The following is a 25,905-nucleotide window of genomic DNA, read 5'->3' as shown; positions in this document are numbered from 1 at the left end:
AACTGTATTCATCTGACCAGGCCACCTATTTCCATTGCTGTTTTCCAGTTCTGATGCTCATGTGCCCAATGTAGGCACTTTTGGTTGTGGACACTGGTCAATTTGCGCAATATGCATTCACTTAAAGTGATATTAAATCTTAGTTTTTTCATTTTTTTTTTTATTTTTTAAATATATACTTACCTGCTCTGTGCAATGGTTTTGCACAGAGCAGCTCAAATCCCCTGCTGGCGTTCCTGGCTCCTTCCCCTCGAGCAGTGCCCCCATAGAAAGCTGATTGCCCCCATAGAAAGCTGATTGCCCCCGGGGGCATTGTTGCATGCTTACACTCAAGCCGCTGCTCTATGCGTCCATAAGACACGTAAAGCCTCTGCTTGGCCAAGCACCCCTTGCTCTTTCCTCACTGGCTGCGATTGAAGTGAGTGATAGTGGATTTGGCTCAAGGAATATTGCATTCTGGAAGAAACATCACTTGTGATAATTTCTTCTTGAGTCCGCAGTTAGCGAAAAAATTACTGGAGAAGAAAATCAGTTGTTGGAACAATTTGTAAAAACGAAAAAGATCTGCCCTAAAAATTTGTGACCACAAAAAACACTGTTTGGTTTCCTGAAAGATGTGATGATTGCATAATACTGTCCAGAGAAAAACAAAGTTGTTACCCTCTTGAGCTCTATGCGTTCCCAACTTACTGTTCAAATCCAAGAAGACAAAAACCCAGGGATAATTCAGTCATACAATGCGACAAAAGGAGGCATTGATACGTTGGATCACATGGTTTGTACTTGCAGTACTAAACGAATGACCAGAAGATGGTCAATGGATATAATTTATAACCTGTTGGCTGTTTGAACTGTGGACAGTGACATTTTTTAATCATATTAGTATAACTTTTTTCTAACTACCTATGCCCTACACCTACATATTAAAATGTAATGTTTCTCTCAATTGACAATTTCTTTATAATTTTTATCGTTATCTGAATTTATGTGCAAAATATAAGACAAAATACTGTTCACAGTGCTTGAAATATGGAGAATACACTTTATGCTAACCAAATGAGTAAGCATTGCTTAGTATTTCATGGTTATTCAATATTTTACTAGCTAAATTTATAATCAAAATACATAATTACCTTGTTTTACAATAAAAGTGATTATACTAAAACTTTTATTCATCATGTGTACCAACTATGATACAGGGCCCATTGGACCCTGACGGTGCAAAGCGGTACAAAAAAAGCCTGTAGACCCGAGGGTTAAGAGAAATTTTGGAAGAGAGGTCCATTTTTCTATTGAAACAATTAAGCTCAAAGCAATAGTTAATATTGAAGTCAAGGATCCTGCACCTTTCATTTCTAATCCAAGATTGGCAGTTTATTCCTATTGACAGATTTCTGGCTTATGGGATACCTAGGACCATGGTATAGTCCATTGCATTATTATTCACACACCAAATTAATCTGTTTTGGAGCAAGTTGAGTTGAAGCTTAATTATAATGTGATTAAAAATGCATTTTTTTGTTTTGTTTTTTCTGCTTGGGGCCCACATGCAGCCCTGGACAGCCAGTCGGCCATTATCACAGGTTGTGGAATGTAACCTTAAGACTGTATTCACACTGAGGCACTATAGCAAATAGCGCCTGTAAAGAGCCTCTCCTCATTCATGTTGTGAAAGCCTGAGTGCTTTCACACTGGAGAAGTGCGCTTGCAGGAGGGTAAAGAAAAGTCCTGCAAGCAGCATCTTTGCAGCGCTATAGTAGTGGTGTACACACCACTCCTAAAGTGCCCCTGCCCATTGAAATCACTGGGCAGCACCGTCAAACCGCCAGCAAAGAGCAGCTGCGCTTTGCAGGCGGTTTTTACCCTTTTTCGGCCGCTAGCGGGGGTTAAAAGTGCCCCCGCTAGTGGCCGAACAGCGCCGCTAAAACGATGGTAAAGCACCGCCATAAAAAATGGCGGCTCTTTACTGGTGACGCCCCCAATGCCCCAGTGTGAAAGCAGCCTTAATGTAAGTTTAAACATTATATTCATTTCCAGTAGTGTTGCAGACCCTTTCAGGGGGTTAATAGACTCAATATGAACTCTAAAAAAGGCTTATCAGGAGCTTTGAGGCGGCACCTTGCAGCTCAGTTAATGACTTTATTTTGTAATTCAGCAATGCCATGATTTGGCACCTCTCGTTTTCATGTACTTTTTTTTTTTTTTTTTCCCCCTTTTCCCTCCTCTCTTGTGACCAGGTTTATAATGTTACTTGAGCTCTATTACTTGTTTTTCAGCAGGGTGTAATGAATCATTAAATGTCTCATGTATTGTACATGCTTCCCTTAGATCTACGCCAGAGGACGGCAGCTCAAAGGAACTTAAGTGTGTCTACCCCAGTAAACCCCAACCAGGGATCTCCACAAGTTCCAGGGCTGCTGGCGGCGACTCCAGGTCTTCAAAGGGACACCTCAGCTCCTGGCGGACCCCCTGAGCGAACTGTTCAGTCAGGATTACAGTCAACCCTCGTACAGAGACGTCCTGGTACGCCTTCCCCTGCCATATCTGGAATGGGTAAACAGAGCACTTACTGTTATTTACAGTTTATATAGTTTTCTCTGGTTACCAATAAACTGGGTAATATTCAGACACCATGGAAATGGCATTTCATTTGGAAATAGGAGCACAGTTATCTGATTAACCACTTGCCGACCGCCTAACGCCGATGTACGTCGGCAGAATGGCACGGGCAGGCATAAGCACGTACATGTACGTGATTTGCCTCCCGCGGGTCGGGGGCCCGATCGGGCCCCCGCCCGGTGCCTGCGGCGGTCGGTTTTCGTTCGGGAGCGATCCCGGACGAGGGGACGGCCATTCATTCATGGCCACCCCCTCGCGATCGCTCCCGACGAATAGAAATCCCCGGTGACATCACTTCCTCTCCTGTAATGTAAACACAGGAGAGGAAGTGATGTATTCTCTCCTCCGTGTCGGTATTTTTCGTTCCGACACGGAGGAGAGCGGATCAGTGAGTTGCACCAACACATCCCACACACAGTAGAACATGCCAGGCACACTCACACCCCCCCTTTACCCCCCGATCACCCCCCCAATTACCCCTGCCCCCCAGTCACAGTGACACCAATGTCATTTTTTTTTTTTTTTTTTTTTTTTTTGCATTGGTGTCATTTGTGACTGTAATAACTGTTAGGGCAGTTAGAGTTAGCCCCCTTTAGTTCTAATGTACCCCCCTAACCCCCCCAATAAAGGTTTAACCCCGTGATCACCCCCCGTCGCCAGTGTCACTAAGGCTGGGTTCACATTGCAGCGGTTTATGAGAACGAATGTGATTCGCACCGCACTGCAGTGCAAATCACATCCGATCTCTGTGCGATTCGAGTTCAGCCATTCGCCGCACCCGCCGCACCCGCCACACCCGCCGCACCCGCCGCAAATTCGCACGGGACCCTTTTTTTGGCCCGCAGCAGAATCGGATCGCATGGGTGTTCACACCATGCGATCCGAGTTTGCAGATCGCACTGCGATATGCGAACTGATCTGGGGGTGTCAGTAACATTTCACTGACACTCCCAGCAGTTCGCATAGGGCAGTGTGAACTGCCGCCGGGAGGCATGCGATGCGGGAACCCGCCGCGGATTCGCGGCGTTTCCGCATCGCTCCAGTGTGAACCCAGCCTAATAAGCGATCATTTTTCTGATCGCCGTATTAGTGTCCCAGGTGACGCTAGTTAGGCAGGTAGGTATTTAGGTTCGCCGCAGCTTTTTATAGCGCCAGGGACCCCCATATACTACCGCATAAAGCCCCCTGATTGCCCCCTAGTTAACCCTTTCACCAGTGATCACCATATAACTGTTACAGGTGACGCTGGTTGGTTAGTTATTTTTTTATAGTTTCAGGGCACCCGCCATTTATTACCTAATAAAGGTTTAACCCCCTGATCACCCGGCGGGTGTCATTTGTGACTAATAACTGTTAGGGCAGTTAGGGTTAGCCCCCTTTAGTTCTAAGGTACCCCCCTAACCCCCCCAATAAAGGTTTAACCCCGTGATCACCCCCCGTCGCCAGTGTCACTAAGGCTGGGTTCAGATTGCAGCGGTTTGAGAACGGATGTGATTCGCACTGCAGTGCAAATCACATCCGATCTCTGTGCGATTCGAGTTCAGCCATTCGCCGCACCCGCCACACCCGCCGCACCCGCCGCAAATTCGCACGGGACCCTTTTTTTGGCCCGCAGCAGAATCGGATCGCATGGGTGTTCACACCATGCGATCCGAGTTTGCAGATCGCACTGCGATATGCGAACTGATCTGGGGGTGTCAGTAACATTTCACTGACACTCCCAGCAGTTCGCATAGGGCAGTGTGAACTGCCGCCGGGAGGCATGCGATGCGGGAACCCGCCGCGCATTCGTGGCGTTCCCGCATCGCTCCAGTGTGAACCCAGCCTAATAAGCGATCGTTTTTCTGATCGCTGTATTAGTGTCACAGGTGACGCTAGTTAGGCAAGTAGGTATTTAGGTTCGCCGCAGCTTTTTATAGCGCCAGGGACCCCCATATACTACCGCATAAAGCCCCCTGATTGCCCCCTAGTTAACCCTTTCACCAGTGATCACCATATAACTGTTACAGGTGACGCTGGTTGGTTAGTTATTTTTTTATAGTTTCAGGGCACCCGCCATTTATTACCTAGTCTCACTAGTGTACCCCTAAATTTAGGGGTGTCTACTTTCCAAAATGGGGTCATTTGGGGGGGGTTTGTGCCATCTTGGCATTTTATGGCCTTCAAAACTGTAACGCCCTTAGAAAGCCTGAAGGCGGTGCTTGGTTTTCGGGGCCCCGTACGCGGCTAGGCTCCCAAAAAGTCCCACATATGTGGTATCCCCGTACTCAGGAGAAGCAGCAGAATTTATTTTGGGGTGTCATTTCACATATGCCCATGGCATGCGTGAGCAATATATCATTTAGTGACAACTTTGTGAAAAAAAAAAAAAAAAAAAAAAAGTTTGTAATTTTCCCGCAACTTGTGGCAAAATATAAAATATTCCATGGACTCAACATGCCTCTCAGCAAATAGCTTGGGGTGTCTACTTTCTAAAATGGGGTCATTTGTGGGGGTTTTGTGCCATCTTGGCATTTTATTGGCCTTCAAAACTGTAATAGGTAGTGAGGAGTGAAGTCAAATATTTACGCCCTTAGAAAGCCTGAAGGCGGTGCTTGGTTTTCGGGGCCCCGTACGCGGCTAGGCTCCCAAAAAGTCCCACATATGTGGTATCCCCGTACTCAGGAGAAGCAGCAGAATTTATTTTGGGGTGTCATTTCACATATGCCCATGGCATGTGTGAGCAATATATCATTTAGTGACAACTTTGTGAAAAAAAAAAAAAAAAAAAAAAAGTTTGTAATTTTCCCGCAACTTGTGGCAAAATATAAAATATTCCATGAACTCAACATGCCTCTCAGCAAATAGCTTGGGGTGTCTACTTTCTAAAATGGGGTCATTTGTGGGGGTTTTGTGCCATCTTGGCATTTTATGGCCTTCAAAACTGTAATAGGTAGTGAGAAGTGAACTCAAAAATTTACGCCCTTAGAAAGCCTGAAGGCGGTGCTTGGTTTTCGGGGCCCCGTACGCGGCTAGGCTCCCAAAAAGTCCCACATATGTGGTATCCCCGTACTCAGGAGAAGCAGCAGAATTTATTTTGGGGTGTCATTTCACATACGCCCATAGCATGTGTGAGCAATATATCATTTAGTGACAACTTTGTGTAAAAAAAAAAAAAAAATTTTTTTTTTGTCATTATTCAATCGCTTGAGGCAAAAAAATAAAATATTCAATGGGCTCAACATGCCTCTTATCAATTTCCTTAGGGGGTCTACTTTCCAAAATGGGGTCATTTGGGGGGGTTTTGTACTGCCCTGCCATTTTAGCACCTCAAGAAATGAGATAGGCAGTCGTAAACTAAAAGCTGCGTAAATTCCAGAAAACGTACCTTAGTTTGTAGATGTGACAACTTTTGCGCAAACCAATAAATATACAATTATTGACTTTTTTTTTACCAAAGACATGTGGCTGAATACATTTTGGCCTAAATGTATGACTAAAATTGAGTTTATTGGATTTTTCTAATAACAAAAAGTAGAAAATATCATTTTTTTTCAAAATTTGCGGTCTTTTTACGTTTATATCGCAAAAAATAAAAATCGCAGAGGCAATCAAATACCATCAAAAGAAAGCTCTATTTGTGGGAAGAAAAGGACGCAAATTTTGTTTGGGTACAACATTGCATGACCGCGCAATTACCAGTTAAAGCAGCGCAGTGCCAAAGTGTAAAAAGACCTCTGGTCATTTACCAGCAAAATGGTCCGGTCTGAAAGTGGTTAAGCAGGAGTTCCATATTCAATTAGCCATAACTCTTTACAGCTGGCACCTTGTGATACTGAAGCCTATTGCTAGAGCTCGTTTAACTGTTATGGCTTCTTTGTTTAAATGGCAATAAAACTTTGCAGTATTCTGTAGTCAACGATATATAACATACCTTTTTTACAGCCCTGGGTTTAGGAAAGCTTCAGATTTATATGGATCCGTTATAAAGGCAAACACGTCTAGAATATATATATTCAAACTTTACTAATACCTGCAGTTTTTAACACTTTTTTTTTTCTGCGTGTTCTTTATTAGAACAGATTAGGTAAGCCAGCTTAATTAGACTGTAGAAACAAATCAAATATCTGTCTGACTAGATTGCTAATGTGGGCAATGTCAACTCCTTATGAATGGATGTTTTAGCAGGTTTTTTTTTTTTTTTTTTTTCCTTGAGAGTGGGGGGTGGTATAAAATGTTTTTACTTTTATTGGCATGTTTACTTACTGCTGGAGCCAGCAGTTATGCTTAATTAGTCTGAAAAGAGCTGGTAATCAAATGTTACTTTCTACAGCAAAGTACATCTCCAAATGATGGCTTTACATTGGCCAATAGCTCTCTGGATTATTTCTTTTGGGAGAGAATGCATGGATCAGGTTGGATTTTTTTCCTGGCTGATTTATCTTTGTGGGATAGAGTTGGCTGTAGGGTAGGCCATTTGGTGCAAAACGTGCATGATTAGCTTATGTGAACATGTGCTTTGATGCACCAAGAGATCGGCTCTTCTGAGCCATATTTGATATTCTGATATTGCAGTCATTTTGGTTGCCAATACTGCACATTAGGCCTGAGGTGCTGTATAACTGGTAATTATATGGTTGAGAATTTGCATGAACAAGGCATAACATTGTCGGCCTTTATAGTCCATGGCACTATTCTTATTTTGTTTTGCTTTCAATATTGACTGCAAAGGTTACAGCCCGTCATGCATTGCACAGGCAGTTTTAAAATGATTTTAACTGCAGCATAAATACAGCTATGAATAGGTCTTTTACTACCTGTAGGTGGAATAGTAAATGTTTTTGGCTTTAGTTATTTATACCCATTGCAATATGATAATGTATAGTCTTGCCATCTGCTATACCTGCAGGCACAACAGTATCTTGTATACTATCCTCTTCAGATGCCCATTTGCTTGCCCTTCAAGTGGTATTAAAGCCAAAACCAAAAATATATTGCTGTTTACCATTCCTTTTGATGTGGTGGCTGCATCGGTTTTCTTTGGCTTCCCCCCCTCTGTTTTCACGTGGCGATCTGCCCATTGACACACCACCTGTATAAGTGAGGCGCCACTGGATGAATGAGCACAGGAGGCACAGCAGCGTTGTCGATCTGTGGGGGAGGGTAATGTTAAATGTATTAGGTTTGGAGGCCAAACTCCAGCTCACACTTAATGGTCAGTTGCAGCAAACCCTTTATCCCAAAAAGGAAAATAAATGTTTTTACATGAATAAAAGCTAATCATTTTAATCACTATCTGCCATTAAGTGGTTTGTCTCATCTATGTAAACTAATTCTACTGGAGAGCTTGAGCATATGAAAAACAGACTTGCTGGCTGGATCACCTGATAAAAATAGAAAGCTAAAAAAAAGAAACCCATACATCTAAGAATTGATAAGCTGCAATAAAATGTTTGCTTTTGGGTTTAATACTGCTTTCATAGTAGGGACTGTGCATTGGTTGCAGTCAGTGTGGCAGGCTAGAAATCCCAGTGAGCTTTTTTGTGCCTCTCATGGCTGCAGGTGGATGTTGATGGGTAGCACTAATCAGAGGTCACTCTTTTCTCCAGCAGCTGTGAGGAACTTTTAGACCCCTTTAACACTGGGGCTTTTTTCAGGCGTTTTTCATGCGCTTTAGCGTTAAAAAAAGCGCCTGAAAGACGCTGCAACTGCAATCCCAATGTAAAAGCCCGAGTGCTTTCACACCAAGATCCCTTTCACACTGGGGCGTTTTTCAGGCGCTTTAGCGTTAAAGCGCCTGAAAGAAGCTGCAACTGCAATCCCAATGTAAAAGCCTGAGTGCTTTCACACTGAGGCGCTGCGCTGGCAGAGCGTCAAAAAAAAGTCCTGCAAGCAGCTTCTTTGCAGCGCTTTTGGAGCGGTGAATACAACGCTCCTAAAACGCCCCTTCCCATTGAAATCAATGGGAAGCGCTTGTAAAACGCCAGAAAAACGCCAGAAAAACGCTACTGGCAGCAGCGTTTTGTGGGCACTTTTAACCCTTTATTTTGGCACTAGCAGGGGTTAAAAGCGCCCCATTAACGCTCGAAAAACGCTGGTAAAGCGCTGCTAGTTTAAGCGGCGCTTTACGAGCGTTTTTCGGGCGCTGACATTTCACATTGGGACTGCAGATGAGGCTTCTTTCAAGCGCTTTACAGGCGCTTTTTTTAACGCTAAAGCGCTTGAAAAACGCCTGAAAAATGCCCCAGTGTGCAAGGGGTCTTAAGAACAGCTATCACTCTAAGGCAGGGATATGCAATTAGCGGACCTCCAGCTGTTGCAAAACTACAAGTCCCATCATGCCTCTGAGTTTTATGTTTGTGGCTGTCAGTCTTGCTATGCCTCATGGGACTTGTAGTTCTGCAACAGCTGGAGGTCCACTAATTGCATATCACTGCTCTAAGGCTTTGTTCACACTATGGCGTTCCGGATCGTGGGCGACAAGCATCCTGCGATTCTGTTTGCGTGATTTTACCCTTATTTGTTGGACGACAATGACAGGAAATATGCTCCCCATTTGGGGTGCCATTGAAAGGAATGGGAATCGCAAGTGTGTCCTGTGTTTTGTGGTGATTCAAAACCATGGGCAGAATTACACTCATTCTGCCAGCGATCCAGAATGCCATGGTGTGAACGTAGCCTAAGGGATGAGGGAGAGGCTGACTGGCATGACACAAATGTGAGGGTAACAGCCTCTTCCTGCCAGGCAATAACGCTGTGCTGATGGGGAAAGAGGCTGTTTTAGCTCACAGCTCTGGCCCTTCAAGTAGAAAGGTTGGTGGCACTGTGGATCGCCAGACAGCTTACATTGTTAAGCTAAAGCAGGCTTTCTCAACCTTTTCAGCACAGAGGAACCCTTGAAACAATTGTCCGGTCGCAGGGAGCCCCTGCTAAAGATTACTGTATCTTCATATGGTGTGATGGTCAGTGGGTTAGAATGCTCGTTACACTTGTCGTTGGGAAGAATTACCCCCATAAAGATAGCTAAAAAGATCAGTGGTGTCAATGGGAACTTATCTGAGAAGCAGAAATTGCTCATCCGTCAAGAAACCCCTAGCAATCTCTGGAGAAACCAGAGGGTTCCATGGAACCCTGTAGGAGAGTCCCTGCGCTAAAGCAAGAACCTGGGTTTGACACTTTACCGACAGGGTGAACTGGTATGTTTTTCAATGTAGCAGATTGATAGAAAGCACTACACCAGGGGTATTGCATAAAAATTCACTGAGGTCCGGTCAGTAAAAATTTGTTCCAGCCAAGATCCGAATATTATATCGGTACCCGTGTGCATTTTCGCATGTGCCAAACGGCATGTAGCTGCAGCAGCATGCGACTTGGTGCTGCATAATTTTTTAAAATAAAGATCAAGCACTTTTCTCCACATTTCTTGCGGGTAGTACAGCCCATTAAAATGGGCTGACCTACACACGACGTGTGGTCTTAATTCACATGCCTTGATCTGAACCCATTCTTACATCAGCATCCTTAGTCTCCACTGCATATCAGTATCCTCCCCCTTCACATTTAGATCCCTTCTTGATGAGTGTCCTCAGCTCCCCCTTTACATCACGACTATTTTCACAGTAATATTCTCATACTTCCTTGAAATCACCTCCCGATAGTACTGTTCTCTGCCCTTATTTAAATCATCCCCTTCACATTACTGTCCTCCAACTTTAATGCCATCAGCCCCAAATATCACTGTCACCCCCTGTAACTTCGCCCCCTCCCTCACTATTTTTCTTAACAGACCGGAGATTGGCACAGCATGTATGGAGGGTGGGTGTTGCAAGATAGTGATTGGGTTGCTTAGGACTGCCCTTCATCCTAGCAGCCAATCACCTGCTTGCTTACCTTGGGCAGCTCCGCCCTCCATCCAGAACTGTCCTGCCTCCTGCTGTCGGACCTCTGAAGATTACAGAGAGAAGGCAGTAGGAAGAAAGGGCTGCTAAATAGCGGAACTGTGACGGTCTGAATGTGATGTGGTCTGCATTTGGCCCGTAGTCTGCCATTTAGTGATACCCGCACTACACTATTTGAATAGTGTTACTGTGCTTTAGTTAGTCACGTAACGTTCTAGTTTTTCCTTTGGAATACGGTTTGAGAGTCTGGTGGCTAAGAAAAGTTCAAGCTTACAGTGTGTTCCTGTAAACTAAACCATTTTGCCATGTAGCCTGATTTCATATGCAACAATTTCGCTGACTGTCTAGTGTTGTTAAATGGCGGTTTGTGAATTGTCCCTTTTCCGATGTAGTTTCTGGCAAAAATTTAAAACCACTGCTAGATGAGTTTGCGTTAACTTTCTTGTGTTGTGTTGATCTGTGATAGACATGGGTTTACAAAGTGGCCACATTGTCAGATTGCACTTGCTGAAATGTGGAAATTAATGTGTGACTGATTTGCTTATCCATTGAATCCTGGCCACTTACTGTGAGCGGAGCAGCTGGGAGGCCTGTCCATCTCAAGCCCGAGTAGCAGATGCCAGTTTATTAAATCACACTTAGAGTCCCAGGTTTGTCAGACTTTGTCTGTGATCATCATTTGTACCAAATTGTGATAGAATATGAAAGTGCTCATAAAATCATTTACACTCAGATTTTACAAAGTTTTATATGCATGCTAATCATGGACTTATTTAATTTGCTAACTATCCATAGAATAGACTTTTCTTCATCACTGTGCATGTGTTGCAGATCAACAAATAAGACTACTCCTTTTTTTTTATTTTTTATGGCAGTGTTTATATCTCACACTATTTTGTGGAAGGAAAAATCAATTCCACCCTTGTTCGCTACTGCGTTCCCATATGTTGGAAAATTAATAACCAGCAGGTAGTTGAGAGAATGCCAACCCTACAGAAATGACCATTCGTCCAGCAATGATTGCTTTGATGTTTATATTAATTACTGTTGTCGGTAACAGCATGAGCAGCAAGATGCATGGCTGGAGAGGCCCATGATTTTTCCTTCTAAAAGAAATGGCTACGTGGTAGAAAATTGCCTAAACTACTGGCTCGTGCTTTAGCACTTTGGTGGTTTTTGTAGCAAAACTGGTTTATTTGTGTTTTATATATAAAATATAATGCCTCTCTAAAATGTAAGTTTCTTTCTAAGCACTGCTGGTGTCTAAAACTGCCCCATTAATACAGTTTAAAAAAAACTCATTCACTTCGAAAACCTTCCCTTTTTTTTTTTTTTTTTGGTTATCCCTCCATTCTGATCTCAAAATGTACAGAAATTTTGTCGTCCCTCGCCATCTGCTACCGGCAGTGTTGCAAAGTGGTGTAATTTGTTTGAAAGGGTATCTGCAGGCTACATATGCGCTGAAACCTAGATTAAAAGTGGTAATTGGTGATATTTATTTGATTTAGTGCTGGCTCACACTTGTGAGATTTCTGTTACTTGAGTGGAAACACAATCGCATGACAAGGGAAATCACATTATTTTCAATGGTGCCCATTCACGTCAAGGCAACATTATTTTGAAAAAGGTTCCTGTGCTACTTGTGTGATTTGGCTCCATAAAATAACTACATCCAAAGTCACACTGAAAATCGCATCATAGTAGTTCACAAACTGAGCCTTAACTGTCTCTGGTTTAAAGTAGACATGTTTTAGATAAAAATCTCTACATTAAGGCAGGGCAAAAGGAGCAGCTGCCCTGGGCCCTGTCATTGTTGTGGGGCCCAAAGCAGCTGCGTCATGCTTGCAAACTATCCCAGTTTATATTCCTTTGTCCCTTAACGTTTTAGTCCTGTGCTGTGTCACGATATCTGTGTGAAGTGCTGCTATTAGGCTGGATTCACACCTATGCAGTTTTAGTGCTTTTTGCATTTCGCAGATTTGCACTACAGTCCATTTGACACGGTTTCCTATGGAACACGTTCTGTAGTGCAAATCTGTAAAATGCAAAAAGCACAAAAACTTCATAGGTGTGAATCCAGCCTTAATGCTGCCCAGCTCTGCCCTATTGTGTACAGATGACTCACCTGCAGACCCTGTGTTTGCATGTAAATAACTGTCAATCATATGTAAATAGCAGCTGCATTCATATGTAAATAGCTGAGGCAGCATTGATATGTAAATAAAGGTGGCATTCCTATGTATGTCATGCCCCCCTGCAGTGAGGAGATGATGTGCTGTAACCTATAGCAACCAATCAGTGAGCAGTATTACTGTACAGTAATCTCCAGCAATCAACAAGCAGAAATCATGTGCTGTAACCTCTAGCAACCAGTCAGTAAGTGGTAATGATATGCTGTAACCTCTGGCAACCAATCGCAATCGCTGCCAGATCTGATACAGTAAACTGATTTTAAGTCTAGCTGCTATTTATTGTATGTCTCAGAGCATTTGGGGGCGAAATTGCATGGGGGGTGGGGGCCCAATCATTTTTTTGCCCAGGGCCCTGTTGCTACCTAACCGTTCTTAAATGTAGTGGCTGCATTTCTTTTTTTTTTCTTTCAACCTTTTCTTTCTTTTTCACTTGAGAAATCCTGCAAATAAACTTCCTGTCATGTCCTTCCACACTTCCTTTCCTAGGGAGGCTACATTGACTCATTCCACTGAATCTATGGGGAGAGTCAGTTGTGGCTAGGCTTCTCTCCTGATCTGGACTCCTAATTCCTCATCTTCTTTTACATAGTGAGGCTTTTTTTATTTTATTTTTTATTTTTTTATTTCCCAGGTCACTGAAAAAACTGTTGGGAGATTGTGCGATTATATCAGTTAAGCTCACAAAGTTGTAAGAACCGTTATTCTGCTAAAATAGTTATCTTTCTGTACTTACAGAAAATGTACTTGGCATGGAAAAAAACAAATGCAGCCAATTGCATCCTTCTTTTTTTTTTTTTTTTTTTTGTGATGAAGTGTTGCTGTAGAGGTGCACTGAAATGAAAGTTTTGGTGCTGAAACCAAAAATGACCGTTTTTAAAATGTTTAATTGTAATGTATTCGACTTTTTAAAACTTATATCATGAATTTGAATGAATATGAAATTGTTGGCCATTATCCGCACCTTAAGACTAGCGTTAACAGCCGGCGCTTTCAGTGTGAACGCAAAGCACTGCTTATTTTAGGAGTACTTTTAACCCCTAAAAAGGGTTTAAAAACACCCATTTTGCTGCGCTTTGAAAGGGTTGCCCATTCATTCCACAGGGCAGGGCATTTTGGGAGTGCTAAATACAGCGCTCCCAACCCACCCCAAAGATGCTACTTGAAGGACTTTTCCAAACGTCCCGCAAGCGCACCGCCCCAGTGTGAAAAGACACACTGGAATGAATGGGAGACGCTTTTCAAGTGCGTAGCAGAGGCTATTTCCAGTGCTAAAGCACCTGAAAACCACCCCAATGTAAAACTTAGCTCAAAAAAAAAATGCACCCATTTCATTTCTATGCATGTCTGTTGCACTTCCATTGTCTTAAAAAATCAAGCAAGAACACATTCACACCCGTGGTGTTTGATGTGGTTTTTGAGTCACATGACACATGAAAAACACCACAAGCACAGTAAAATCGAGTGTGTTTTCTATCGGCAAAATGCCAAAAAACAATTTCTGGCCGATTTATGTTTTAGCCATTGAAATTTCAGTACATCTCTAGTTTGATGGTTAGCCAAGTGAACATACAATAGATTACGTAAAATGGTCAATCCTATAGATTAGTGTAATGCCAGTTGAAAAGGCATTTATTATATACAATTTAATGATGTGAAACAATTCTAATTGTGATTTCTCTTAGCTATTCATCCACCAGGGCCTTCATTGGTACGACCAATTCTCCCACGAGAGAGGAGTGCCATGGACAGAGTCATTGAATATCTGGTCGGAGATGGTCCTCAGAACAGGTAAAGGCACCTAATACAAAAAGTAATGTCAAGGGTATTTTTCATTTAGGTCTCTATTTTTTTATTGTCCCCCATTAAACTTATAACGAAACACTAAAATGGCTTTAGAGCCATGTTGATGTATTAACTAGCGAAAGCTTGTGAGCATGAACATCGGTTGTGCAGTGCAAAAGTAATATCAAGATTTCCTACTTTTCTAAAACCCTAAGGTGAACCTGTACTGCTACCTTAGGGAATATCTACATATGTTGTGTCCAATGCTCCCTGTACACAGTAGGTGCAATGTAATTGTACTATTTCCTTTGAATCTACCAACAAGTATTTAGTGCAAGGGCCTGCCTGGTTGAATACAGTTTGAATGGATGACTTGGGTAGGTGCTCATATATTACATAGTTTTGGTAAGTCTAAAGTTGATTGCATTGTCAGATTGTAATGTGTATGGGGAGCCTAAGTAGTACTATACACAAATCAACCTTTTTGCCTTAAATGCTTCCTGAAAAACAGCAATGCAGTTGATATGCGAGTTAATCTGGCCATAAATGGGTTGATATTCAGCCAGTTCAGCAGGGATGGGCCATATTTGATCCATCTACGGCTTTCTGATGTGAAATACACTTGTTGGAATATTTTTAAGTCAGCGCTGCAGCCAAGGGGTGGGGAAGAGTCCCTGCTGTTGGGATACAGTAACACAGTAGGGAGGATTATGGATCTATGTATGGCCAGCTTTTACCTAGGCACTCCTATGTCTATAGCATGTAGCTGTATATCTGCTCTTATAGATATTGCTGCCTGTGACTGCTAGTTTCTCAAAATTTGCCTGAAGATTAGATGTTGTCACTACTGTGCTGCTGCTCCCCAATCTCCTTAGCTAGAGAGACTGCTTGCAGTGTAGAGTACATACATGGCGAAAGTCAGCTGTGTGTATGTTCTTGGTTGAACAGAAGCCAGTATAACTGGCTTCTGTTAAGTCATGCTGGAAAACAAGCATTCAATCTGCGATTGCAGTCAGAAAATAGCACATTGGGTGAGATTCCTAAATCAATATCACTTCATCACTAATAAATTTCACACATATATTCAGTTTTAGGATCTCCATGTTAACTAGTCTGTTCGCCCTGCACCTCTTCTGCTGCTTCTTGAATACAAATACCTGTCACCAGGGGCGCGTTTAGCATAAGGAAGTAAAACCCTCTTTCATAACCAAGCGGGATGCTGCCGCACAGAGTGAAGAATAAAGTAATGAGGAACGGTCCGCTGTAGGAAGCCTACAATCAATACTGGTGACTTTGTCCTTCTGCCTTTTCTTTGACTATGTTGGGCACGTCTTGCACAGTTTGGGTCCTCCTTTATATGACTGACTGCCTGCAAGTGTCCTCTTCTATACTGTTCATCACCCTTCCCTGTGATGCTGGGAATAGTACTTACCCACCATATGTAGCTTGGGATAGAAAGTTGCTCAAGTTCTGCTCTCATTTACTGGATTCAAAGTGTTCGCCATATTTTTTTTTTCTTCAATTGTAATGGGAAAGGGGGATGCTAGAGCCTGTTGCTGCATAGCAGGTACCACAGAGTGGGTATGCTTGCATTTGCATAGCTCCCTGGCCAGCTCCTGTTTCACCAGCCTCAAGACTATGTACGTTTCTGAGAATGTCCAAATTAGATGGGGTTTGAACTACCTAGCTCTTCCCCCACTTGACAGCACTTAGGCCTGATAGTGCATCATCAAAGGCAGAGACTGCACTTGTATGCCCCTTGCTTTGGGATACAAGGCATTTGTGATGGCTCTGGCAGCATATCATTGTGTTGGCAACATGAGGCAGAGGTAAGAGCAGGCACCCTATGGTGCCTGCTATATAGCAGCAGTTTTCTTACAAGTTCATTGAAACAAAAGCACATCAAAATTTCTGAGAAAGGCAAGTACTGGGGTAGATTATAGTCCAGTGCAAAAGGTTCAATTTTTTTTTGGCTTCACATATATGCATCACTGGTAAAGCAGAACTCTGAATTAAGCCACTTTGTAAAATGTGTAGGCATACTATGACTTAAGTCCAGTGAGGTGCATGCCACATCATGGACTTCTCTCTTTAATTTATATCTGTTTTATGCAGTTCTAGGAAGATGGCCATCGCTTCATTTCTGGAGCTTGGACGCTGGACCTTCTGATCTCAGCCACAGCTGTAATGTCGCATGCAGCTGCTGTGCTCACCTCTCGCTGCCTTCTTCCCAGTCAGAGTGCTTTGTATTACATGAACTAATTCACATTTCATTCAAATACAAAGGCTTCTGAGAATAGGCAGCAGAGCAGGGGGGCAGGCAGAGCTGCTGTATGTGCTAATCTCTTCTGAGTTAAGTGATAGCCATCCTGGAGTTCCATAAAACTGTCAGATGTAAATGAGGGATGTCCAGGAGGTTTTATGCACCCTGGTGGACTTGACTCATGCACATTTTATAAAGTGTCTGAATTCCTGGAGTTCAGCTTTAGGTCAAGCTTCATGTCTTCAGGTTTCTTTTGTTTACATTCTGAAATTTGGTGCACTTTACCATCCACTTCTTGTACTCCATAAGCTTGCCTAAGATGGATCATATTTTTAATTGACCAGCCAGCTAATGAAAAAATAGATTCCCCAATCCACACAGTCGAGGTAGATGCAGGAATCCTCCTTGCTGCGCTATTGTATGCTAACAGCAGAGACCTGTCTGCTGCCAGAATACACTGATTAGTGTTGCAGACAAATGGCTGCAGCGCTGTTTACACAAAAAATGTTCAACCTGTTCATTCAAGAGAAGCCAATTTAGTAAATCGACTTCAGCAAATAAAATTCAGCATATAATGTAGGCAATCCACCCAAAAATTGTGACTCGGAAATAAAGAATTGAGCAATAAAAGAAAAATGTGCTCATCCTCCACCTCTATGCACTCATGAGATGACTATTGGATAGCCATATAAAATGTTAGTAATCAACCCAGGAAGTTAGCAGAAATATACACGCTCCCTACCATAGAACATTACGATTCGGAAGGAAATTGCCTAAAAAAGCTCATCACACGGAGTCCAGAAGTATATCATATAGTGTAGTATTTATTGTATAAATAAATCTCATAAAATCGAGAATCCAGTATGAACCTCCATCGCGTGGAGTAGAGAAAAATTACTAAAAAGACTCAGCTGGACTTCCAAAGATGGCCACCGTCTCCAAAACTGGAATCGTTGGTGTGGCATCAGCATGTAGGCGCCACCCAACTAGTTTAGTGTGCATACATCTTCAGGGGACACGTGATCAGTCCCGGGTCGGATGTATACAGGCAACAGCCTTCCACGCTATATCAAATCACCGGTTAGCACCAGCACGAAAATTCTGTCTGCCAGGTGTAGAATCAAAGCTAAGAGTTGGTAACCTTAACCAATATTGCTGCTGTGTAACCAGCTGTAGCCTTGCAAGCCCTAACTGTATTTTCATGTCATTTTTTAAAGCAATTTCTATGCATATACAAGTGTTTCATGTTGGTCTTATTAACACAAGGCGGAATAAATGTAAAAAAATACTAGATCTATATAGGAATACATATTAGATTTCATGGATCATTAATACTTATAATAGCATTTCTATACCCATTAAATAAGTTGCAAATGTGTTAGTCAAGCAGTCATTAATTTGATCATCATTAAAATGGGGAGTGAATGAAATATAATCATGACATTAAAAGAGAGTAAAGCTTAATAGCTTTTAAAATATGCTTTTGGGAGATGGCAAAAGATAGTAAGAATAATGTCTCCGATTCTTGTGATGAAAATGGGAGTTGCGTTGAATTCATTCGTTAGATTGTCATTTGAGTGCAGTAGTATACAACCTTCTTTCAACAATCACAGTGCTTGAAATGTAGATTAAGATATAGACAGATTGCTGAAGCTGCAGAACAAAATCATGTTAAGGTTGTGTTCTCTTAGCTTCCCCAATTTTGTGGGAACAGACTTCACATTTTCTCAGACATTGTTACCCTACGTGTAGTACAAGGATGCTTGAAGAAACCCAGGAAAACCTCATCCACAGGTTATGTTGAATCTCTAGGTAACTGTTTCTTCAATAAGGCAAGGAAAACGGTATAAGAGGCTTGGACTGCTTTATGCCTTTTGCTGTGCCCTTGGCTCGAGCAAAGACACAGCATTATGTAGGGAACATGATTTGTATTTTGGCATTGCTATGCTCAGTGTAAAATTTTGGCTCTGTAATTTTGCTCGTGTGACACAACAAAGTTGTAGTATAGTTCAGTTTCAACTAATAGTAAAGGCTGTTTTTAGAAATCTCTTCAGGCACCAAAACAAGTAATCACCCCTGCCAATAGTAACCAGTCAGATATTCCCTTTCACTGATCTGACTGAAGTATACTTACAACAGGTTAATGTTATTTGCTGCATTTTCTCTTGTTAATATTAGTCTTATTTCTGGAAACTGTTTAGCATATGATCTTGGAAAGCTCATATCAACTGAATCAGACCTCTTTCACACATTTTTCTGTGTGGATTTTAAACTGGTTGTCTGCTTTGGGTTTTCTGTGATGGAGCCCCCCCCTAAGCTTAGTACACACTGCTAGTTTTTTTTCGTTCAACCCAGCGTGCAAACCTGCCAGCTCAGGTCGGAGCCGCTGTACTAACAATCTGATGTTAGTATATCAGCACTCAGAGCCTTTGGGAGTCAGACAGACCTTTTTCAGTCATGCCCCTTCGACAGACTGGCTGCAGTACATACGGGCAAAGTCAGTCAGTTTCTATTTAAATCGGCTGCTGCCACACGACTTTCGCTCTGTGTGTACGGGGCTTTAGCTTTGGACCAGATCCCTTAATAAAGCAGTAGGCCAAATTGAGGAAAAAAGTCTTCAAGACTTCAAGTTTTGAGGGTCACATGACCAAAGCACTATATAATCTTTTTCTGAAATCAACATTTTATCATGATGAAGGGGGTATGAAGAGATATTTCCTGAAGAATTCAGCTGAAAAATTATGTAAGATGTGGTAGTATTTCTCAGCTAGAGAGCAGCTGAGGTGTGTAATCCATTGTAAATGCTTAAACAAGATTAGGGCCACAAATGAAAGGAGGGCTCCCATGTAGTTCTAAAAACACTGGTTTGACATCCCTGCCTTTGATCATTTTATATACTAGCCTCTGCAATTTTGCATTTAACTGGCTTTTCCAAAATCACTTGCAGTGCATCTGGTAAGTATTCACAGCACTGCACTTTTTTCACATTTTGTTATGTTACTTATTTCAGAATGGATTAAATTCATTATTTTCCTCCCAAAATTCTACAAACAATACCCCATAATCACAACGTGAAAGAAGTTTGTTTGGAATCTTTGCAAATGTATTAAATAAAAACATGTACATAAGTATTCACAGCCTTTGCCATGATGCTCAAAGTTTAGCTTAGGTGCATCCTGGTTCCACTGATCATCCTTGATGTTTCTACAGCTCCATTGTAGTCCACCTGTGGTAAATTCACTTGACTGGACATGATTTGGAAAGGCACACACCTGTCTATATAAGGTTCCACAGAGGAACTGCAGTCTACTCACATAATGTGTAATAAAAAAAATCTTTGCCATTCTGAATCTTCCCTCCAACCACTTTGTATATTTTATATATACTGTGATTCTGTACTTGAAAACTATGCTGCAGAAATCTTTCCATTAAGCCTGGCTTCATCCATTTTAACTGGTCAGCTGACGCTGCTGCCTGTAAACTTCCTGGATTTAGAAAGGCAAACCTCCACCTCTGCAGCTCTCATTGGCCCTCTTATGGCTCACCCCGCCCTCTTTCTTGCAAACTCACTTTAGCATAGGCTAATGACCAGATAAGAAATTGTGCATGTCAAAGCACAAACCAAGCCATGAAGGCCAAGGAATTGTCTGTGGGAGGTGACCAAGAACCCGAAGACATCTTTGATGAAAACCTGCTTCAGAGCGCTCTGGCACAAAGGTTCATCTTCCAACAGGACAACGACCCTAAGCACACAGCCAAGATAGCAAAGGAGTGGCTGCAGGACAACTCTGAATGTCCTTGAGTGGCCCAGCCAGAGCCCATATGTGAACCCGATTGAACATCTCTGGAGAGATCTGAAAATGACTATGCACCGACACTCCCTGTCCAACCTGATGGAGCTTGTGAGAGGTCCTTCAAAGAAGGTGAGAAATTGCCCGAAAATAGGTGCCAAGCTTGTAGCATCATACTCAAACAGATTTGAGGCTGTAATTGGTGCCAAAAGCACTTCTAAAAAATATTGAGCAAAGGCTGTGAATACTTATGTACATGGGATTTTTTTCTTTTTTTAATTTGCAAAGATTTCAAACAAACTTCATTCACCTTGTTATGGCGTATGTTTGTTTTTTTTTTTTTTTTTTATTATTTGTTTTTTTTAGAACTTTGAGGAAAGTAATAATTTTAATCCATTTTAGAAATAGGGCTATAACGTAACAAAATGTGGAAATCGTGAAGTGTTGTGAATATTTCCAGATGCACTGTATGTGTAATTATTATACAGGATTTAAAGCGCCATATATTATAGGATGAGTGCACTTTCTGCATTGTGCTATACCTTGGCTCTGCAGAACAGTAGTTGGAATGCTGAGTAAAAGCCACCGCTGTACTAAACCAGTTTTATTTGAGTAAATCTAGAGTCAGGCATTTTTCTCTTTCATTCATTGATGGACACAGCTCCTTTAAATCTTGACCGTAGGGTTATCACGCCACCTTCAGGAGAGGACTAGGCAGAGCATGTAACGCATGTAAAAACAGCAGAACTGCATAGTTCTGCCCAGGGGGCGGTCCCTCTGGCTATAACCCCTCAACCTGCTTCCTGCAGGTCAGTTTCAGTAGTGAAGGACCTAGGCTTCCATGGAGCTGTGTCCTTCAATGAACTTCAGATAAAAGGATTTTATGGGGAGTACAAAAATCCTATTTTTCAGGCCATTATTCTCGCTATGTCTGTCTTAATCCCTTGGTTTTTGTTAAGGCATTGACATTTTTTGATTGTATTGTATAAAATTTATACAATTTGTTGACCAAAAGAGTCCATTGTTTTTGGATTAGGTCAGGTAATGGGAAACTGTGATTATTTGCTATGGAGCACACAGCCCTCTTTTTTCCTCAGGTATTGACTACAGAAAATTATAGATACTGTTACTTTTAAAAATATAAAGTGAATGCATACACGAAAGCACATGGCATGAAATAAACATTTGTCATGGCTAGGAATAGGGCGATCTTTGTTCATTTTATAAATTTTTTTTTTTATTTTTTTTTTATTTTTTTTTACGTTTTTTTGTTCTGTCCATTGTGTTAAAATATATAAAATATCTGTGTGTGTTTTTGTTTATAAAGGTATGCCCTGATCTGCCAGCAATGTTTTTCTCATAATGGAATGGCACTCAAGGAAGAATTTGAATATGTTGGTGAGTATTCTGTACTATTTTTAATATTGGTGACTGAAGAATTTGTGCTAGAAATCATTTTGTGTAAAGATTTTTCTCAGTATGGCTTTTATTACAATATGCAGGCTTTATTATCTAAATGAGAATTTATGCAGAAAGTTTTTCATTTTAAATGATATTTTGTCACTTCAGGCAATCTATGCGAACACCAGAAAATCCCGGCAGGCGATTACACTCAGCGCTCCTTGCTCAATGCTGTGGAGATGTGACCTCTGAAGCTCAGGAATTCTGTGTCAAATGTGTGCTTTAGGCTTCATGCACGCATGGCCTACTTTGACCTCAAGCTGCAGTCAAAATTTTGTTCAGGCAGTCAAAACTGTCCTAGCCTGAACGCAATTCTTCTGTGTTCAGGAGGAGGTGGTTGAGGCTCCCCTACCTGCAGCAGCTACTAAACCCTGCTAAAAGCCTGTGTGTTCATGAACCCTATAGTCTTTTATGGAATTGAGTTTAGGAGCTTTGGCAAAAAAAAGCCAAAAGCTCCTAAACTCAAGTTTAGGAGCTGTAGTGTACATGAATCCTTAAGAGGCTGTAGATGGGACAGGGCTGCACATAAACCGGTACACCTTAATGTAGGAGGATTTTTCATTTCTGTGTAATACCAGAGGCTAATTAGATCAATAGGTATATGTAAGGGTACCAAACACAATTAAGTATTTTTTTATTAATTTTTTTAAACCCTTTCTTTATACATGAGTAATTTCCTGCATCCTCACCTAGATGAGAATTACTTTCAGGGCAATTTTGTGAATGCACCAATGCCTTGACGTCTTTAGGACATGGCAGAATCACATGAAACTCTGCATGCCACTATGGGAGCTGACAGAGCAGTACAACATGTCTGCACAAATGCAGTTCTACTCATGGGCAGATACCCTGCACAAAGTGCCATAGACCTGGCAAGGACCCAAGATCCAGATCACATTTCATGTGCTTAATCCAATGCACTTGAAAGAGATCCGTTATGCGTGACACACTGTCCTAGGTGCCATAAATCAGTTTGCCCCACATGTGAAAATAAAGAAATGCTCCAATAGTGTAACATCATCTCGTACACTTTATTTAAAACAGCACTTCAAATATTACACTCACTTGTACCAAATGGCAAACTGCGACGAACAAAAATCTTGCTGACAATCTGATCGGGGTGTAGGACGGCGGAACGCGATCGATTACACCAGCTTGTCTCATGGGGGCAAGAAGTGAATGAGATTATTGAAAGTTTATCGCACACCCTGGGTCCACCGTGACTGATTCCGATTGCTTCACCAATGTTTTGTTTGCTGTGACAAGATTTTTGTTTGACGCTCTTTACCATTTGGCACATGTGAGTGTAATATTTGAAGTGCTGTTTTAAATAAAGTGTATTAGATGCTGTTACACAATTGGAGCATTTCTTTATTTTCACATGTGGGGCAAACTGATTTATGGCACCTAGGACAGTGTGTCTCGCATAACGGATCTTTCAAGTACATTTGGCATCTTATCCAGGAGTGGATGAATGTGCATTAAGCCGAACACAAGAGTGGGAGGCAAATATATTTGGTGAGTGTGCTTGAATAAGGGGAGTGGAGGCACGAGCACAGCGGTGTGGTGGAAGATTATCTAATTGGATTAATTTATGTTGGGTTTTACACCATTCATCTGACTTTTCTTTTGAGAGATTTGAATTTTAGACATTTGTTATAATATTGACACTTGGTATACACTGGGTGATCTATTTAGTTATATGTTGGCACATTTATTATATGTATTTCTTTATAATTGAGCTACAATAGTGGTTATATATTTTTTTTGCTTTATACTGCATGTATGCCCTGAAAAATCTTTTTATTCTGTTTACACAGTAATTTATGCTTTATTCTATATGTAACAATTTTTTAGGGAAATTTAGAGAACTCACTACTTAGGTTAGTGTATGTTTACAAACCTTTTGTGTGTTTATTAATGCCATACACCTCATTTTTTAATTCTATTTTTATTTTGTTTAGTAAGGTGTATTTATTCACATTTTTGATTTCACAAGTGGCTGCTTGAGTTAGTATTTCAGTCACTTGTTTGTTTTAGCACAGTGGGGTACGCTAGGAAGGGCAGTGTAAGTGTGTACTATCTGTTTGTTATAGGTTTTACATAGCGCCAACAGTTTGCTCAGCGCTTAACATAAAGACTGACATCACGGTTACATTACAATTTGGTACAAGAGGCATCAGAGGGCCCTGCTCGTTAGAACTTACAATATAAAAGGGAAGGGTCAGTTGATACAAAAGGTAATGGCTGTGGAGGATGAGCTGATGAAGTAAAACAGTGTGTGTTAGAAGCAGGATATGCTTCTTTAAAGAGAAGGGTTTTCAGGGATAATCTAAAGATGGATAGATTAGGGGACAGTCGGACAGATTGGGGTAGGGAGTTCCAAAGGGTGACAGAAGCTCTGGAGAAATCCTGGAGGTGAGCATGGGGGGAGGTGACAAGGGAGCTAGCGAGCAGGAGGTCTTGGAAGGACCGAAGAAAGCGGGTTGATAATTTTGAGACTAGGTTAGTGATGTAGCTGGGGGCAGAGTTATGGATGGCTTTGTAGATTGTTAGTGCTTTTGCGTTTTATTCGTTGGGTGAGTAGAAGCCAGTGGAGGGATTGGCAGATAGGGGTGGAGGGCACTGAATGGTTGTTTAGGTGTATGAGTCTTGCAGCGGCATTCATTATGGACTGAAGGGGGGATAGTCTATGTAAAGGTAATCAATGAGGAGGGAGTTGCAGTAGTCGAGGCAAGAGATGACCAGGGAGTGAATTGGAAGCTTGTCGTTTAAAAAGGGGGCGTGATTTGGACAGGGACTGTATGTGGGCCGGAAAGGACAGTTCAGAGTCTAAGGATACCACCAGCACCCTGGCATGTGGGGATGGACTGATAGATGTGCCATTGATCTTTTACAGTTGAAAAACTATTTTAAGGAGAGAAATGGACTTTATAGGCACGTATAAAAATATAACAAAATTTATTCAGAGTTCACAGATTATACATATAAAAAAGTGTTACACATCTATTACAAAAAAAACAAAAAAGGAAAAAAACTAAAGACAAAAAAAAGTGGGTCCCAGGGGTAAACCCCTAAAGACGCAGCCTCTTTCTTTTCCTTCCTGTGGAGTATGGGCATCTATTTCCAAATAACTTCCACTAGGGTATGACATAGCGTGATGGGGTGTCCACTTGTCCCAATAATTTTAAAAAGCACTTGTTGCTCTGCTCAACATGTTTTGCAATTAAAGAATCACTTCCTCAGGAGCTTCTATGCAATATAGAGAGAGAGAAAAACAGCATTTATAATATATCTTGCATAATGCATTATACAAAAAAAAAATAGAACCACACTTTATCAATATGTACATCACACATGAACTCACAACTCTTAATGTTAGGTGCCCTCTATGAACAAACCACACTGAAAAGGTGCTGCTGCTGTCCCCAGGAAACAGCCCAGTTGGATGTTAAAAGGGCCAAAGATGGCCCCTAGTGGTCCCTCAAAGGGGATCAGTATATCTGAATTGCAGGGAAACAACGTGGGGATGTATCAAGTAGCTAAAAATAAAGATAAATACATATAGGAAAGTGCTTGACAGAGAAGTCAGGGGAAGGGGCACGTGGAGGAGGAAATATTAAGAGCTCAGTTTTAGATATTCAGTTGGAGGAAGTGGTTTGACATCCAGGCTGATATTTCTGTTAGTAAATCAGTGATGCGTGAGGAGATGGGGTGAGATGAGGGGCAGAGAGATAGATTTGGGTGTAATCGGCATATAAATGGTAGGGGAAGCCATGAGAGGCTATCAGCTGACCCAGGGAGGACGTGTAGATCGAGACTAGTAGAGTTCCAAGGATAGAACCTTGGGGGACCCCAACGGTAAGCTGAGGAGGAAGTGGAGTTGTAAGTGACACTTAAGGTGCGATTAGATGGATAAG

General features: G+C 41.8%; 1 protein-coding gene across 3 annotated transcripts in view; it reads left to right on the top strand.

The window, feature by feature from the left end:
* Nucleotides 1-25,905, top strand: part of LNPK (lunapark, ER junction formation factor) — a 150,909-nt gene that overhangs the window by 108,576 nt on the left and 16,428 nt on the right. For 2 of the 3 annotated variants that reach the window (XM_077448062.1, XM_077448063.1), the window contains exons 9-11: nucleotides 2,329-2,553; nucleotides 14,371-14,476; nucleotides 21,852-21,922. In XM_077448062.1, the coding sequence (XP_077304188.1) occupies nucleotides 2,329-2,553; nucleotides 14,371-14,476; nucleotides 21,852-21,922 (402 nt within the window). The remainder of the gene's footprint in view (nucleotides 1-2,328; nucleotides 2,554-14,370; nucleotides 14,477-21,851; nucleotides 21,923-25,905) is intronic. The other variant, XM_077448064.1, reaches the window with a different exon arrangement.

This window comes from Lithobates pipiens, unplaced genomic scaffold (genome assembly GCF_037356315.1).
Source record: "Lithobates pipiens isolate NorthernLeopardFrog02 unplaced genomic scaffold, aLitPip1_a1.2 Scaffold_22, whole genome shotgun sequence".
NCBI classification, from domain to species: domain Eukaryota; kingdom Metazoa; phylum Chordata; class Amphibia; order Anura; family Ranidae; genus Lithobates; species Lithobates pipiens.
This window is presented reverse-complemented; position numbering and strand designations above follow the sequence as displayed.